This window comes from Protopterus annectens, chromosome 8.part0 (assembly GCF_019279795.1).
Source record: "Protopterus annectens isolate FY-2018-M chromosome 8.part0, PAN1.0, whole genome shotgun sequence".
In the NCBI taxonomy this organism is placed as follows: domain Eukaryota; kingdom Metazoa; phylum Chordata; order Ceratodontiformes; family Protopteridae; genus Protopterus; species Protopterus annectens.
The window spans coordinates 459,908,406-459,927,965 of NC_056741.1; the positions used below are offsets into that span (position 1 = coordinate 459,908,406).

The window sequence follows — 19,560 nt, forward strand, 5'->3', positions numbered from 1 at the left end:
ACAAAATGCATGCACCAATAATGACAGAACTGCCCAATTCAGAACATTTCCATCATAAAAGTCTACACAGACTTCTACAATCCACCAGTATCAGTAGATATGCACAATCTCTGCAGAAGTAAAAGTAATCTAAATAATTTCACATTAAAGAGATCTATAACTAATGAAGAGGTTGCTGCTAGCAAACAACTTTATATTTCATTGTTTCATCTACAAATAAATTGCCTGTTGCCCTTGAGAAATAAATTGCCTATGTTGCATTAAAAATGATAAGTTAGTAATATTGCAGTAGGGAGTGGATGGCAAACTGATAACAGGCTCATAGTTACTAGGTATCTTCGGCAAAGAGGACATACTCTGGACTGCAGCATCCACCCCTCTAAAAATATAGCACAGTATCAGCAATGCATCTACATTGTGGGAGTAGAACCCACAGCCTTCTGCATCAAAAGCAAGTACATCACCTGTTGTGCTATTAACAATGCAAGTAGACTCAGCATAAGCAGCACTAAACTTGTCTTCCCCTGAAGCTCTCAGCTCCTTGTAAAATCCACTCGACACTCAACTGTATCTCTCAACTTTGCAGCACAAGAAATCTGGAAAAAGCTAAAATTTATTGGGGGGGGGCAAAAGCCCAAAAACAGGGACACATTTTAAACATTGCTTGTATAATCTTGGAAAGTTGCTACAATAAAATACTGTGTTACCACCATGCATTTCACGACCAAGTCTTGAACCTAGGACTCTGTACACTACAGTCAGAGCACCATACCATTATGCCACATTAACTCTTGCTTGAAAGACAGGAAGACTGAAATTTAAATGGCTATCATTTAGTGAATTCAGTTCTCACTATAGCTCTCAACCTCTTTGCACAAAACACCTAGACAAAGCCAATAATGGGGGAATACAGCCCAAAAATAGGGATACATTTCAAATATTGATCTTATAAAGTTAGAAAATTGCTAGAATAAAATATTTGTGTTACTATGTACTTTCTGAAGAATATGAAGTCTGAAATTCAAGTGTCTATCATTATTTAGCAAATTAAAAATCCAGAAAACCACAGGTTTTATGAGAAACAGAACAGAAGAAAACTATGAGGCAAAAATCTGAAAAATATTCACAAGTGGTGGTGGGTAGGGAATTCAGGCTCTTCTACCTGCATCCAAGGTACAAGGTTTGAGCCTGAGTTATTCTTTCTAGCCACCAGGTGTATTTAACTGGGGCATTTCACACACACACACATGCTACCTGAATTTGGAGTCTGTCTTTTCCAGCTTCATCTGAAAATAAGTCCTGCCACTCAAAGCTCTGTTGATTCACTAAGTCCCAGTCCCGTGCAAAAAGCTATAGCTATCCAGCCTGCAGACGTTGCAGTCCGATTCCTTTCCAGTCTATGAGTTGTAACTGCATAAACTTCTGTGGCATCTGTAGTCCAATGCCTTCTTTCCTAATCTGGACTGCTGTTTAACCAGTCCGGATTCCTGCATGCATGCATGGAGTTCGGGGACGTTCATTATTTTTTTAATTTGTTTTATCTTTTACAATTGGGGGCTATAGTCCTGCAGACCAATAGCATGAGCCGTCACTGATGCTATCTAAGTATAGCAAGATCATCAAGGAAATTATATGTACATAGTACAGGATTAACAGAAATAATTATATTTGTGATAGATCCAAATGTTTGCCAAATAAGGATTCCTCACTCTCAAAAAAACAAAGACAGAGAATGTGAGCAGCACATGCAAAATCAGACTGTAGACCAAAACACTCTAAATTACCTCATAATGAGGCTGTAAAAAACAACTTGCCAAAGACTACTAGACCCATGTTCAGTAGGCTGGACAAAAACAAGGTGATGGGGATTGTTTTTCAGTTGTTAAAATCCCTGATATAAAACCAAAAGCAAAAAAGGAGCCAGCAAACAGTGACTAGAGAAATAAAACTGTATTAGATAAACATATCAACAGCAAGTACAGACCGGTTTCGGCTGGAAGAACACAGCCTTCCTCAGTGTACAAAAATCAATGAATACACAGCTGTTTTTATCTAGTATGCAAACAGTCTACTGGTCAAAACTTAAAGGTATTCATTAAGACCAGGAGGGAATAGCCCTCCCAGTCTGATGATCCATTTCTTTTCTTTAACATTTAATATAGAATGCCATCCTGTTTTGTTAGCACGATTCCCATGTATCATATCAATAATGATAAACATAAACCTAGCAGTAGAGTGAACTAGTTGATGCTTGTAAAGAGCATTATGTATTCTTTTTTGTTTGATATTACTAATGTGTTCAGAAATGCGTATTTTTAAAAGTCGTAATGTCTGTCCTACATAAAAGGAGCCACAGTTGCAGGTGGCCAAATAAATAATTCAATCACTTGAACAATTGGCAAAAAAGTTCAAGTCAAACACTCTAGGACAATTTCAACTAGAAAATTGTTTGGATTTATCAATATATTGGTAGTTAGTACAATGGCCACAAGGGAAGCAACCATATAAAGGCTCACCTGATAGTGTTGTTTGTAATAGTTCATTGGTCCCAGTGTCTCTGTGTTTATAGTGATTAAAAAAGGAGTTTAAATTTTTTCCTTTCCTATAAGAAAATAGACAACTGTCCAGAATGATGTTGGCAATATCAGAGTCACATTGAAGTATGTTCCAATGTCTGCGTACGCTTTGGGTGAGACAATTAGAATTCCTGGCATACGTAGTCGTAAATCTGATTGGTTGTGATGGTCTAGTGTTATGTTCCCTATATGTAAGGAGGTCCGATCTCTCCATGGAACTGACCTGATGACTGGCCACTGAAATATCACCAGTCTTATAACCCCGAAGCTTGAATCTGTTGGTCAAATCTGCTTGATGTTTACAAAAGGTGGTACTGTCTGAACAAATACATTTGACACGTATAAATTGGGACTTTGGAATGTTCCGTGCTATGTGAGGTGGATGATAACTCGAAGCATGTAAAATGGAATTGTATTGGGAGAATTTCCTATATACTTCTGTGCACAATGTATGATCAGATGATCTCTTGATTAAGACATCCAAAAATGTAATAGTATTGATGTCATAATTTGCAGTGAATTGCAACCCCCATGCATTATTATTCAAATAGGTAACAAATTCCAATAATGAGCAATCATCACCCTTCCAAACTAGCCAAACGTCATCCAGGTAACGTCTCCATATATCAATCTGAACTAAGAAAATGTTCCTTTCCTTATCATATAGAATACATTTCTCAACATAGGCCATAAAGAGATCAGCATATATGGGGGCAAAAGAAGCCCCCATAGCAGTCCCTTTAGTTTGCCAAAAGCATTGCTCTTTGTAATAGAAGACATTGCTGGTCAAAACGTATTGTGCTAGACCAACCAAGAAGGAATTGAAGTCCAAACTATATAAGTTGGAAACTTCTAGCCAATAAGCTAATGCATCTAAACCAGCTTGGTGTGGAATATTTGTATATAAGGCACTAACATCCAATGTACATAAGAGCCAGTCGGGCTCTAATTGTGTGTCAGAAATAACCTGCAAAATATTTGTGGTATCCTGTAAGCAGGATCGTATAAGGGGTAACAAAGGTTTGAGATGGTTAGTCAAGAATAAGGAAAGAGGCTCCGTAATGTATCCCCTTCCAGATACAATCGGTCTGCCTGGTGGATGTATAAGATCCTTGTGAATCTTTGGTAAAAAATAAATATACTGAGTGACAGGATCCTTGACTAGAAGCTGATGCATAATATCACTAGTGATGATAGCTCCCTCCTTTGCCTGTGTAAGAAACCTTTTGATTTGTTTACTGAACATGAAAGTTGGATCCACAGACATTTGAGAGTAATATCTTTCATCCAGGAGTTGTCGCTTGGCCTCATTATCATAATCGACCCAATTGAGAATGACCACAGCACTACCCTTATCTGCTGAAATGATAACTATATCTTTGTTATTTTTAAGTTCCAGAATAGCTTGTTTTTCAATAAAGGTTAAATTATTGTGTTTTAATGGAATATCTGAGCCAAAAAAATGTAGATCCTTAAGAACGCTATTCTGGAACTGATAAACCATGGGGTGCATTGGAGGAGAAAAGCTAGATTTATGATATGTAAACTTATCATGATCAAAATTAGAGACTGATTCACCAAAAAACAATTTTAGGTTCAAAAGTCGACAAAAGCTGAAAACATCCTGGGCCAATAAATCTTCAGAGACAGTAAAACCAGGTATGAATGTTAACCCTTTATTCAATATTTTTGTCTGTATAGGAGACAATTCAAATTCAGACAAATTTAAGACATTATGAAAATCAAATCCCTGATATCACAAACATCCTTAAGACCCTTTCACCTAAAAATTATTACTGCAACATGGTGGTGGCCAATATGGGGAGTGAAAAACTTGGGATGGAAAAAAACCTGAACAATATCCAGAGAGACATGTCAGAACTTTCTACACATGTCATGAATGCAGGCAAGACTCTGATCCAGAGTGGAATCCTCGCTTCTGCAAGAATGATACCTTGGTAAAACAAAAAAACACAATTTATTTAACATTAGTTTACCAGGAAAGTCCAACTTGGAACAAAGCCAATTTTCAGCAGAGGCCTGGGGTGAAACACTCCAGATGCATGTATTTGTAAGGTGGGAGGAAACCCACACAAACACATGGAGGACATGCAGACTCTGCACAGAAGGCACCCCAGCCAAGAATCAAACTAGAGAACCTCTTGCTTGGAGGTGACAACACTACTGCTGCATTACTGTGCCATCCAAGGATATAACTGGATTAAACAACTGTCTTAATAGTTGGTGTCATTTTGGGGGATCTGGTATGTGTCAACATAGGGGCAATCAGTTCAACAGTTCTACTTGCTTTGCAAAAAATGGCCTGCACCTCTCCTTCCAGGGCTTTTGCATATTGGCAGAATTGTTTGCTGCCCCATAATACCTTTTTAAGTCAGAGTCCAGCTAATGAAAATCCCAACATAATTAACATATCAAATCCAAAACAGAATCATGTTAAGGTGGGTCTGCTCAATGAATGTCTGCAACAAACTATGCAGCCTTGAAGATTTCATGAATTTGGATTCCATCCATACCTGTATAATTACCGAAACTTGGTTTAGCTATATAGAAAACACTCTCTCATACCAGCATTTTGCATCTACCATACCTTCTGAGTCAGTGGTAACTGTTGTGGCATTTTCATATATGTTAAGGACCATATTAACTCCAGGCAGATTCATAGACAATCTAGTGACAGTAGAGGGTTGCCTGGCCACTTTGTAGATTGGAATCACTGTAGAAACCTTAGAGTGTTTTGTTTGTGATAGGTCACTGGAGTCTATATCACACTAAACAGGAACAATGATCAGCTTATTGCATGTTACAGGACACCATGTAAAAGCCCTGTAAATGATGTAAGGTTGCTAAACATTTGATAAACTCCCCATAAACAAGAACTCCATAGCTATAGGAGACTTTAACTATCTCAATAAATGGGAGCACCTATACTTAAATTTAGAATATGCCCAGACGTTCTTAGATTTCACCAAAAAGTCACTGGACCAGATTGCTAACAAACCCACTATATAACATACATTTATTGAATAGCTTCTTCATGCAGTATCACTGTATTAACTGCTTGGTTCTGCACTTCTGATTGTAAATTCTAAGCTTACTGATCTTTTTTACTGTGTTGATTGTTATGTTTGTGTACTTTGGGCTCTCTCTACAGTGTTATTACATTACAAAAATTTAGGTCTGTACCATAGTAGAAGTAGAAAGTAGCCTGGTTTCTACTGAGATGGAAATAACTGTAGAAACCACAGAATGTGTTGTTTGTGATTGGCCAGTAGGTGAGTTTGCTTGATTAGTGATTTTCTGTGTGTTTATAAAGTCTTTGCATTTGAGTGTCACTTGGCTCAGTTATACAGAGCTTACAAATGCTTGGCAACCATGCTATTTTGATTTGAGTGTATATGCTTCAATCCAAATTCATCCCGGCAGGATAAGTACTCTGTGTTTCTGCTTTACACTTCTTGTTATTTTTAACTGCTGCTGTTATATTTCTGCATTATGTTTAAGTTTCTTTTCTTCTTTACAATTTCAAGTACTACTGAATATCACTGTATTAACTGTTGGGTTCTACACTTCTGTTTGTAAATTCTAAGCCTGCTTATCTTTTTTTTATTGTTGTGATCACTGTCTTTTTGCTCTTTGGGCTGTTTCTTACAGTATTTGTACATGCAGAAGATTTAGATCTGCACTCTAGTGACAGTAGAGGGTAGCCTTTGGAGATTGAAGATAGGAATCACTGTAGAAACCTCAAGTGTTTTGTTTGTGATAGGCCATTGGGATAGTTTGCTTGTTTAGTGACTTTCCACACATCTATAAAGTTGTTGCACTGCTCATAGTATAATGGTGCCCTGTATAGACACAGGCTCGTAGAATACAACTTTTACTATTAAGAAAACAGCTTCAGATAATTCCTGAGTACCTGGTTGTGCAGTGAGCACTTAGGTTGTGCATGGAACAGCAGTGGTCTGTGAAGCCACACTAACAGTGTAGCTTAGCTCATTAGCATCCAAGCAAACCTGCCTAAAAGCCCTTAGATGCTCATGTTACTGTGATTTACTCACAGAGAAACATCACTCCCAACAGTTTTGCCCCCTTGTCTTCTAAACAAGTTCAGACATAGCCCAACATATATTATGTGTAATCCTCACAGGTACATCTCACTGAAATTTATTTCTCATCCTTAAAAAACTCAAGACGTAGATACAGCTGAGAATAGTGCAAGAGTATTGTTTCCCATGTCTATGGAATAGCTCACTTATTGAAATTTTTGTAATCACCCCCTTCCCAACTTTAACATAGTATGTGTGTTTGTACTGTGGCAGAATGTTGTTGATGTGGTGAAAGTGAAATGAACTGTTACAGTTTGTGATATTTCAAGTATAGCAGCTGAACAGCATTCTGAGCAATTTGGGTTCATCAAATCCTAGTTATGGTATTATCTGTTGCTTACATTTGTTATTATCTGTTGCTGTCATGTTTGTATGACAGCCATATACGATTATATTTGTATGAAATATAAAGAAACTAGATTCAGTGAAGTGTTTTCCCTGCTTCAGGGCTTATTTCATTACAACTTCCTTTGATTCTATTACCTGATACAGCACAGAGGCATTTACCCCTGAGCGAGGTGCCAGAGACGGAGCCACCAGACTGTTGATAGTAGTCACAGATGGAGAGTCACACGATGGTGAGCAGCTGCCCGAGGCATTGGCTGAATGTGAAAAACGGAATATCACTCGTTATGCTATTGCAGTAAGTGAAGGGTACTTCAGTTGTTGGGGAGGCATGTATGTTCTAAAGGATAGTGTGTGTGGTGTCAGAAGGCAGTCATAAAGAAAATATTTGAATGGCTATCTCCATTTTAGCAACATTTGTTTTGAATTACCATTTTGCTGCAAGTGTCCAACAAGTACTACAGACTTTATACAACCTTGTTTGAAGTTAAAATCTGGATATCATGTCAGTTCTTTACAAGTCCCTTCTATAAAAGTGTGGATGATGCATTATGGAAATTCTTACAGTATGTGAAAACAATAAATGATGTATAACCTCTACAGAGCCTGAAAAAATTAATTTAAAATATCGCCTTGTAGAAAATTATGACATGGTATAGAGCTTGTTATATATGGACTTAAAATTACCTTTACGTTTACTGAAAGAATTTCATTGAAACATATACTAAGATGGCAGATCACACATATGCATCATAATCAGTGAAGGAATGATGGCATGGTAACTTTGAATTAGGTCACTTAACTTGAGAAGCATTGTGGTATACCAATTCAGTAATAAAAGTTTTCAAAATGGCATTGGCACAAGTCACAAAAGCTCAGAGTTTTCATGGGGTACAAAGCCCTCACACACCTCCCAGACTGGGGATGTATACCATGCAACCACCTACTAAAAACTAAACGATTATGAGGTCATCATAGCTCAAAGTAAGGGGATTTCTTCTGTTATGGCCATACAATGCAGCTAGTCCTGTGAGGACTCTGATTGCAGGAAGGAAGGAAGGAAGGATGGGGCATGAAATAAACAGTGGATAGAGGTAAACTAAAATCTACATCTCTGTTTTCAAATCGGAACTTTTTTACTACAAAATATACATGACTGCTTCATTGATGCATTGTTTTCTTAAATGAAAATTCTAGGACACTGTTGTGGATTATATGTAATCAGTGTCATAGAAACTGAGAATAATACATATTTTCAATCCTGTATTGATCTTCTCCGCGTACTAAAGCATTAGGTGGTTAGTGCTATTTTGCAATTTGTTCCACCCTCAAATGGCATAATGAAAATTACATTCTTATTTGTTTATCCCAAGACAATTCTTCATACAATTCACTTTGAAATGGCAATACAATCTTATTTTGCCATTTTTCTTATTGCCCACCTGTCACCAGTTGGGACCACAATGTGCTGTGTTCAAGTTTTATTTATTTAGCTCTTCAGACAATTGTCAGTGGAGTCTTTCTGCATTACAACTTCGGATTTCTGCTAGCAGTAAAGTTGTAAGCAAACTTTTATAATTTTTTTTTCATAATCCGTTATGCACATTACTTCCTTTTACTTACATGTTGCCCAGTTCTGTTATTCACTGTTTTTTTCTCCAAAGTTTCTGATTTACATACTTTTCTTATATGCTTACATTGTACTATTATTGCTATATCAAATAGCCTAGTTTAGCATGTGAGACAATGCATCGTTTTGTCTTCTTCACTGTTTTGGACTCTGGATTAAATTACAAGAACAGCAAGCAGGTCTCCTGAAAGGGTATTTTACTAATTATTGTTCTTTTCTTTATCATTTTTGTGCATTTGGGTACATTTTTTCTGCTTGTCTCTTCTCTCTTCACAAGTCTATCTGGTGCATCCCAAAGGTGCAAACCTTATGCATTTTATTTCTGACTATTCAACTGATGTTACTTTAACCCCACCTTTTCACTGTTTTTTCAGTGTCTTCTTCCACTTTGCCCTGCCAAGCATTTCTATTTCTCATCTTGTAACATCAGACCTTTCATTCAGGCAGCCATCAGGAGTTTTCCCTCGCATCCCATTTGCTGCTCTCACAGCTGCCCTGCTATATAAAATGCAATAAATGAAGAATTCCTGAGGAACAAATGTACTGAGTAACCAAATAACCAAAAAAAAAAACACACTGTATGCACTGGAAGAACACCACTGGAACACTTCTTAGCATAGTTAATATTTAATAGGTGCTTTCATCAAAAGACTTCATCAGAAATAACAACTCACACATTTCCAAACTCTTTATGCAAGTTTAAAATGTGTAACAACCAATCCTTTAACAGACACTATTAAACAATAAAACACAGTACTTGTTAAACAATTAAAACAATTGAGTTGAAGTCAAAGGGAACCATAACCCTTGCTTACATAGTCAGTTTCTTATCTGCCAAAAACACTTTATATTTATAGTGTAATTTAGACCTGGTGGATAGTCTGCATGTAATCTAATCTGCCAGTCAGTCTGTTTTCTTTCAACTTGATTCTTAAAATTTCCCCCTTTCATATCCTCATCAAGTAATTCCAAGACTGCAAATAAATTTTTTTTTGTAGGTTTTGCATCTAATAGAGTGCCTATATAATGTGTTGTTTCCATCTTTAGTTTTAATAGCACATATATGCTGTTTTATTCTTTTACCTAACGCTCTTGCAGTCATGCTCACATAAAATCCTGGGCAACCTGAGCACATACCAATATATACCATGCCTTTGGTGTTACAGGTGCCCTGCTATATACTCCTTCCAAAGCAGAAAACTGCAATATTGGACACATTTTGATGTATGCATGCTTTGACATGTGTCGCCCCAGCTGTAGTGTCAAGCACTGCTTGGGAACCCTTGTAAATGGCTGACTCAAGTTCTCCTTTAGTAATCTCACAGCCTTCACAAGGAGTCCACAGCAATAGCAGGGCAGGTACCCTCTATCCTTTTTGACATCTCCTTTTCATAAGTCAAAGCTAACATCAAAGGCCTCTGGTTAAGAAAGTCTTAGGGCAACTGCAAGCTTGGCACAGTCATAGCATCATGTAAGGACATTAATACCTCCAAGAGGGCTTGTTGTAAACTAATAATTTGTGACAAAGCCATGGTCAGAACTGAATACCACAATAAGTGCAGTAGTATCCTTTGGAAAGACAAGTGCCCCTAGGAATTATCACATAGACAATACACTCCTTAGAGGAGACCCACTGGTTAGGGACTTTGGAGCATATGTAGAGGATGACTTGGTCATTGACCACGTGTCTACTTTTCTTAAGGAAATCATTCTATATTGTACAACATATATGCAAGGGTATTGCATCCAAAGATGTTATTATCTCACTTTTCTCAACCCTCATTCGGCCAATCATGGAGCACAGTGCTCCCATTGGTGTTTACCTGACCAGGCATATGCAACAATTGGAATGTTCCCAGAAGTTGCTCACAAAAATAATACAAGGAGTAAACCTGATGGAATATGCAGACTGCCTCAAAGCCTTACCTTTATACTCAGTCTCCTACAGACTACTGAGAGGTGATCAATGCAAGCCTTACCTTTATACTCAGTCTCCTACAGACTACTGAGAGGTGATCAATGCAAGCCTTACCTTTACACTCAGTCTCCTACATACTACTGAGAGGCGATCAATGCAAGCCTTACCTTTATACTCAGTCTCCTACAGACTACTGAGAGGCGATCAATGCAAGCCTTACCTTTACACTCAGTCTCCTACATACTACTGAGAGGCGATCAATGCAAGCCTTACCTTTATACTCAGTCTCCTACAGACTACTGAGAGGCGATCAATGCAAGCCTTACCTTTACACTCAGTCTCCTACAGACTACTGAGAGGCGATCAATGCAAGCCTTACCTTTACACTCAGTCTCCTACAGACTACTGAGAGGTGATCAATGCAAGCCTTACCTTTACACTCAGTCTCCTACATACTACTGAGAGGCGATCAATGCAAGCCTTACCTTTATACTCAGTCTCCTACAGACTACTGAGAGGTGATCAATGCAAGCCTTACCTTTATACTCAGTCTCCTACAGACTACTGAGAGGCGATCAATGCAAGCCTTACCTTTATACTCAGTCTCCTACAGACTACTGAGAGGCGATCAATGCAAGCCTTACCTTTACACTCAGTCTCCTACATACTACTGAGAGGCGATCAATGCAAGCCTTACCTTTATACTCAGTCTCCTACAGACTACTGAGAGGTGATCAATGCAAGCCTTACCTTTATACTCAGTCTCCTACATACTACTGAGAGGCGATCAATGCAAGCCTTACCTTTATACTCAGTCTCCTACAGACTACTGAGAGGTGATCAATGCCGGATGTGCAAAGCATAGATTTGACCCAGTACTAAGGACATGCTGCACATGCACAAGTCTTAACAGCTTTAAAAACACCCAGTCAAAGGACCTAAACCTCATTTATAACATAAACAGAACATGTTGGAAGGACAGGTATGTGTCTCACAGACTACCCCTATTCTAGAACAGGCTTCTCATCCATGTGAGACAAAGTTTATCCCTGACCTTATTCAAATACACCCTGAACCAATGGATGGGAAATCAGAAATTTCCCCATGGACTGATGCCTATGCCTAGGGGCAGCTTGCAAATGCTTGGCCACTAAACCCAACTGTTTGCCCCTGGATAATTTATCCTGTCATTTACATATGAGAAAGCATGGCTAGGCTTAAAATGGCTTCCTACAGCTGTTAGTCCAGTAATCCCTATGAATCTATGAACCTATATGGCACAAGACCTCTATCAAGTCTTCTATTATTTCCATAGCAAGGCATACTGTACCTCGTTATCAATAGGAATCAAACTGTTGTGTCTCTTCACACATTCACTCCATTTCCTATTTATGTACCCTAATGAAAAAAAAACAGCTGACCTTCAGAAATAACCTTCTCTTCTTTTGAATATTATAAGCATAATAACATCAGGCTGTCAGTGTTTGTTTCCACATATGTCCCAAGATGGAATTCTTATGTCAAAAATCTAATAAACATTCTCAAAGAGTCATAAGGTGGCCTCCTGCTGCAGTGACAGAATAGAGTACCATAAATATTTCAAATGCTTTGTTTATACCCTCAGGACTGCATTCATTAGAACATATATTGTCTTGAGTAGTATTAAGTTTTCATTCTATATAGTTGTGCCAAATCTTTTTACTGCTCCTTATATATAATTGCACTATGATCATCACCCCATTTTTCCGATGGTTATATGGGAGTCAAGGTATCTTGTCACCACATCTCTCAGTTCAGAGCCAAATTCCTTCCTTCTTTTACTGTCATGTCTGCTGATTGCAGATCTTTTCTCACATTGTCCATCCATCTCTTGGCTAGAGATGCTCATTTCCTTTTGCCTTCTTCCTCTCACCAACAGGTGATGTACAATGTTGTCTTCTGCTTTCAACACATGTGACTGAGCCAGTATAATCTGTTCTACTTCACCTTCTATGGAACTGGGAATACTTTGGCTTCTGCTCTGATGTCCTCATTCCTCCATCTGTCCCACACTGTGTATCTTACTACCCATTTCATGCACATCATCTACATCGCCTCAGTCTCCCTCAGCTCCTCTGCCTTCACTGCCCAAGTGTCTGTGCTACACAATAGGACTGGCCTAATCACTGTTTTGTACACCTTACTTTTCAGCTTAATTGGCGTTCTTCTGTCACGTACTGCCCATGACACTTTGTTCCACTTGCCTGCAGCACCCTTGATTCTACCTCCTGATTCAAATTTCCCTTCTCTTAACCTCCCTCCCAATACTTGAAGCTGTTAATCTGTTCCACTGTTTCCCTTCTATTTAAATTTTCGGCTTCCTGTGATTTCCCCCATTTGCTGCCATGACTGTTGTCTTGTCTGCATTCACATTCACTTTTGTCCCATCTGCCTTCAGTTTTACATTTCACTCCCCTTTTATTTGTTGAAGTTCCTGTTCAGTGTGTGCTTGCACTGTCACATTATCTGCATACAGCAGCTTTGGAAATTTGCCCTTTCTGACCTGTTTACTGATGAGGTCCATCAATAATTTGAACAAGAGTGGGCTCAGGGATGAACACCAATGCACACTCACTACAACTGAGAATGCCTCTGTAAAGCCAAACACTGCTTGCTCCTACTTCTGTCATTAGGTCCCTGTATATAGCCTGCAGCAATTCTACCAGTGTTTCTAGGACTTCAACCTCCTGCAGGACTATCCAAATCAGCTTTCGTGGGAGCTTATCACATGCTTTCCTCATCCACAGCTTCTTCTCAGCTATCCGTCTCACTACAAACATCGAGTCACGTGTACTGAATCCTGGTCTGAATCCCAACTGCTTATCTCCTATATTGCTTTCTGGTGTTCTCCATAATCATTAGTCAATTTCACCAGCACTTTCTTGCAGTAGGACAGGAGCTTCAAACCTCTCTACTACCCATAGCTGAAAATAACCCCTTTCTTTTTACACATTGCCACTAGAATGCTTATTCTGAAGTCATCTGGGATACACTTCTCTCTCAGTACTGTGATGAGTATCCTCAACAGCCTTTTCGGCCTAACACATAAAACACCTTGATGAAATCTGTTGCGATTTCATCTGTGGCTATTGTTTCCCCTGACTTTACGTTCTTTAACGTACTTCATAAATCTTCCTGGGCGGGTTCTATTTCCTTTTTCATTGTAGATTGTGTATATGGCAGTACCACTTTTGAGGGATTATCTTCATTAAGAAGATTCTTGAAGCATTCCTTCCATCTGCTTTTATGTCCACTGGAGTCCTGGCATCCCTTATGAATGATATCTGCCAACTATCTTCTTTATCTTTATGTTAATGACTTGTAACCTGATAGAATTTCTCTGAGCCATCTGTGAGTCACTTTCCAGAAGACGGGAGAGTTTTTTCCTGATGCCTTGTTCTTTGTCATTGTAACTGTCATTGTAACTGCTCTCCAAGTCTCTTTGTTAGCCAGTCAGTATTTCCTCTTACCTTTGTCCATTTTTTCTATCTCCCACTTCTTAACTCCCTGTGTTTCTGCATTCCACCAACAACTTTCGTTAGGTACCATATTTCAAAATCTGACTCAGCTTCATATCTTTTCTATTGTCTTCGTTCATGATATTTTGAGAATCTGCTTTTTTTTCTTCATTTCTTCCTATTTCATTTTATTCCTTTGGTACCAGAGCCTTGAGTATTTCCTTGAAATCCTGATCTATCATTCTAGTCAAATTCCAGGTTTTTGGCCTAGTATCATTAAGCATTAGAGCCTTCTCTGTCCATTGCTTGTGTATGATTGAGGCCACCAGTGGTTTGTCCTGGGGGATTGACTGCTTCACTGGGGATTTCTTTGCACTCTCTGATTTCACCTCAGTGCTCCTTCCTTTCTAGGAAAAAATCTACCTGAGTTGCATTCTCACCACGCTTGCATGCAATCTTGTAATGGTCTCTGTTCTTAAACCATGTGTTGGCTATCATTATGTTATTTCCTCATAGAAGTCTAGAATGGCTTGTCCTTCATTATTACTGTTGCCCCAACTATGTGTACCCAATCAGTCCTGATATCCTGTTCTCTATGTTCCAGTATGAGCATTCTCCATTATCAAAACCAACTAATTTCCCCCTTTTTTATCAAGAAGATCCTACAACTGCTGCCTAGATGCCAGTTTTTCATCATCATCACAGCCTCTGCTGTGCAGCACAGGCTAAGATCATGAAGACTGCTCTGTATATGTCTCCTAATTTTTTTTATTTACACTGGTGCCTGATTGCCATGAGTCCGTCATTGTATTTAGATGGCATCACTGCCTGCAGAAGACTTTTTTTCAGCACAATCCCCACACAATTTCTAGTCTGCCCTGTCTGAAACAATAGACTCTGGATCACAGGATAACAGACTTTGCTGCACTGCTCTTACATCTTGTCTCATGGATACACAGAATGACCAGGCTACTCCTTACCATCATGTCATCCATTTACAAGCTGTGTCCCGATAGTGAGCATATATCCAATATATCATTCCTAAATTCAGCTGCAGCAGATTAATTTGTTTTTATGCACACCTTTTGCTCAACACAGATATCCTGGGTAACCCAAGCTGGCTAATAGGGCACCAACCAGCTAGCAGTTTATGAGACAGTAGCCCAAAGCTGTCAGGCGTTATGACTTTATGTACATTAACGCAATATGTTTGTAGTTTATTTTGTTCATTTCTGTACCTAAATCGTGACTGAAAAGGTATCATAGTGCTCCATTTCACCTACCAAATATATAAATGCAAAAAAATAAATAAATCCATACTTACGTACATTCATACATAAATATATAAACACATGAATTAAAGACTGTTGTTGAAAAACCCATCTTAGCAAATGGATGAAGAAATGAATTCTTGGGGCAGCTTATTTTTCCTGGAAATAAAAGTGAAGGTCTTCTATACATGTGACATGAGGTGGTATCAAACTAAATCTGGAAGGGAACCAACATTACATCTGTCTACCAGGTGGGTGAGAAAGCAGAAATCCTTCTGTCAGGACTATCATTTGAACCATTCCAAGCTCATTCTTCCATGAAGTCTGATCTAGGCTATATCATCACAGCACCTCCAGATACCTACAAAACATCTAAGGGCTACATTCCTTGGAAACTAAGGAAGATTTTCATAGTGTAAACACTGTAAAGGAAAAAGTCAGTGGTACTGTGGATGACTACGTCCAGACAAGGTACAAAACTGAAATTTTTCCTACAGTGGCAAAGGATAGGAAATATAAATACATTACAGAAAAAAATCCATTCTAGTATTTGTATTTATAGGTTCATAGGTAGGTACTAGGCCATCAGCCCCAGGGCCCACACAAGCCCAGCCAAAAAAGCACCCTGGCCCTCGCCACCCAAGAAAATTATTTTCCTGTGCCCCTGTTGAGCAGAACCACAGAAGTGATCCCCGGGGTGAATTTCCCATTTCCCACCCAATCATTAAGATTTTTTTCTTGAAGAGTGCTAATGAAGACCCTTGTTTGACATAGCTAGGTAGTCTGCTCCAGAGCATGGAAGTCTCTGGGACAGGACTCTATCCCTCCAGCATGTTCTTTGTACTGTGGTGACAAGGTTCAGGTCCCTATCGGAGGGATTGGGATTTCTTTAAGTGGAGCATGTCCAACAGCTCTGGGCCTGACACATTTGTATGCTAGGCAGAGATCACCCTGAGTAGGCGATGGAGTAAAGCTGTAGTTTTTTGAGATGGTCTGCATAGGGCATATGTTTGAGGCCAGTAATCCTCTTTGTGAGGTATTTCTGTGGTCTTTCCAGTTGTTGTAGATGTCTTGTGAGGTACATACCAAAAGGGGCGTTGTACTCTCTAATGGGTCTAATGAGTGATGAGTAGAGGGGAACAATGACCTCTATTTTTCTGGATGAGAATCCTTTTGTGATGAGATGAGCCACGTAGAAGGATTTCCTGGCCACTTTGGCGATGTGATTATCAAAGGAGAGACTACTGTCCACCTGTGTCCCAGGGTCTGTTATCACATTTTTGGCATTAAGTAGACTACCAGCTATGTGGTAGTTCATGGGTACAGAGTTTTTACCAAAGGGGATGACAATACACTTTTTGGCATTGAGCTTCAGGCCATGGCTTTGACACCAGGTATCTGTCTCATTGAGATCCTTTTGTAGTTTGTCCACATCGTTAGGAGTTTCGATTATGTCTCCTAGTTTGCAGTCATCTGCAAACTTTGTTAGCCAAAGACCTTCTGTGTTGGCCTGCACTTCAGAGAAGTAGATACCAAACAGGAGAGGACCCAGGACTGAACCCTGTGGTACTCCACTCCATTTAGAACTATTCATTCTATCATTATTAGTTAGCATTACTAACCTCCAAAATTATTTTTACTGCATTTAAAAACACTATTTGTGGAATTCAAAAAGAGTTGCGATGAGCAGAAAACCCTACCTTGAGATATAAGCCTTTGTGGTAACCCTTTCTGGTTTAGAGATTGGCCTATCACAGTGATTTTCTGTGAGTGGAAAAATCACATTGGAAGTGGGTGGTCCTACTTGCCAGGATAATGAGGAAATCTGGGGGAGCAGTTAATGCTAATTAGCCATGTGCTATGTCTCCCCTGGAAATGTCCATGGTAAGTGATTAATGCTGGCAAGCACTTCAGAGAATCACTCGTCTGCATAAATTAGCATGGATGACCATGTTAATTAACACATCCAAAAAACAGTAGTTATTCATTCAAGTCAATGGGAGTCACCACATTGCAAGTAAGTTTAGTAAAGTTCAGCAGAGAGATAGTGGTGGGGAGTTGCGAGTGTATCTGTAGGGATATGAATGGACTGAGATGATTTTGTGTGTATGCATTTGCCTGCGTGTGTGTGTGTGTGTGTGTGTGTGTGTGTGTGTGTGTGTGTGTGTGTGTGTGTGTGTGTGTGTGTGTGTGTGTGTGTTTTTAGGTCTGCTTGAGTGGTCGCAATAGGGGTGTTAGTTATGTGATGGAAGGTATAGATGTGTGTGTGTGTGTGTGTGTGTGTGTGTGTGTGTGTGTGTGTGTGTGTGTGTGTGTGTGTGTGTGTGTGTGTGTATGAGTCTGTTGAATGAGTTTGTTCGAGTGTGGGGAATGTCTGTGAGTGGGGATGTGAATGAAGGTGTGTGTGTGTGTGTGTGTGTGTGTGTGTGTGTGTGTGTGTGTGTGTGTGTGTGTGTGTGTGTGTGTGTCTCTCTCTCTGTGCATGTGTGTGCCAATGAGATGCATATGCCAGTGATAATTACCACCAAAAATAGCTTTTTAGCACTGGTGATAATTATGACCAATTCAGAGAGATGAAAATTACTGGATAATGGGTTTTTCTGTGTTGTGGCTAAAGATTTCTCTGAACCATTTTTCTGTCCTCATGTACAATGCACCTACCTGTGGCAGGCAATTTATGTAGCTAAATCCCAGTTTATGTTTAGTCGTTTTCTGCACATAGTTTGTAACATGTTGGCTTAAATTATTGTCATATGCATGTGAGTTACATCAACGATTAAAGATGATACACAGTTATATTGGCCTTCCTTAAGTATTATTTCCTCATAATATTCAGTGGGTGATGTGATCGATTCTGGTTTGGTATCAAAAGTAACTAAAAATGCTTGCTTGAAAAAGATGGACTGGTTTACTAAGAGAGCCAAGTGATATTCATGTTTCTAGAGCTGGAAAATTGAACATTTTCACTTGTATGCAGTTTCTGAAAGCATTGTTTAACCAGTGTATTTCCTAAGCAAACTTTCATATTATCTCTTTTTGGGATAGGTCCTTGGTCATTACATCCGACGGCAGCAGAATTATGATGCTTTCATTAATGAAATTAAATACATCGCAAGTGACCCTGATGAGAAATACTTCTTCAATGTCACAGATGAAGCTGCACTCAATGACATCGTGGATGCCTTGGGGGACCGAATTTTCAGTCTGGAAGGTAGTAACAGTTTGCTTCTTCCTCTTGCAAGTTATGTTAGTTGTGATGACGCGGCTTAAAAGCATAAAAAGCCCTGAGACAATTAGCAGATATGATGATGCAGGTTATATGGCTCCTTTCTGTCTTCTACAACCTGCACTTCACTTCCTCGTCCTACTTTACCAGCGCAGCTTCATCCAGGGTATAGTATCAGGCCAACCTACTTAACCCTTGCCTCCATGCCAAGGACGCCCCACTGGAGGGTAGTGCTGGAAGTGAAAGAAGCAGAAACTGGAGAGCTGTGTAGCACCTGATTGTCAAGCTGCAGCACCAGGGAACCCTTCCCCTCAAAAAACAAGTAAAATAATGTGTCCTTCAGCTATAGAGAATATCAGAAACACTTAGAAAACTGGATTTTCAATGACTGCCTCTTTTGTATTCATAACTATCAATAAGCAATGCATTCACTAACCATTTTTTAACAATGTACTTGTCTTTTACAGGTAACCCATCTTTGATGCTCACTCCCTGAAATGTTTCTCCAGTTTTATACTTTCTAGTAAACACTTGCTGACATATGGTAAACTTAATTGCTGCAATTTATAAACACACAGTGTGTTTTGCACAGATGTTTCTGCACACCTGGTTTTATTACATCCCAGCTGGAACAAAGTTTTCTGCTGTTGTTGCACTGGAAGCTGCATTATGATAAGCAGATAAGAAACCATGTAATATGTATTGCTGAGGCCTGCTGTAGAGGGCAGCTTTCCCAAGTCTTTCTACAATTCTTGGCGTCCATTTCATTTGTTGTTGGTAATTAGCAGGGGTCTGTATCACAAGTGTAAAAACTGAAATCATGAGTCTCAAATGACTGAAAAAGAAATTGCAGTTAAAACATTGAAATCCACAAGTAATTGTTATACCAGTAAAGCATTTTTTTCCGGGGAAGCTTCACCCTTTGTATTGTCCAGCACAAGGGTCTGTGCCCCACAATCCCTAATTCTGAGAC

The 19,560-nt window shown here is 39.2% G+C and overlaps 1 protein-coding gene across 1 annotated transcript in view; it reads left to right on the top strand.

Annotated features, from left to right (window-relative positions):
- Window positions 1–19,560, top strand: part of ITGA10 (integrin subunit alpha 10) — an 837,220-nt gene that overhangs the window by 380,090 nt on the left and 437,570 nt on the right. The window contains exons 8-9 of the mRNA XM_044079978.1: window positions 7,193–7,343; window positions 18,407–18,572. Coding sequence (XP_043935913.1) covers window positions 7,193–7,343; window positions 18,407–18,572 — 317 coding nt within the window. The remainder of the gene's footprint in view (window positions 1–7,192; window positions 7,344–18,406; window positions 18,573–19,560) is intronic.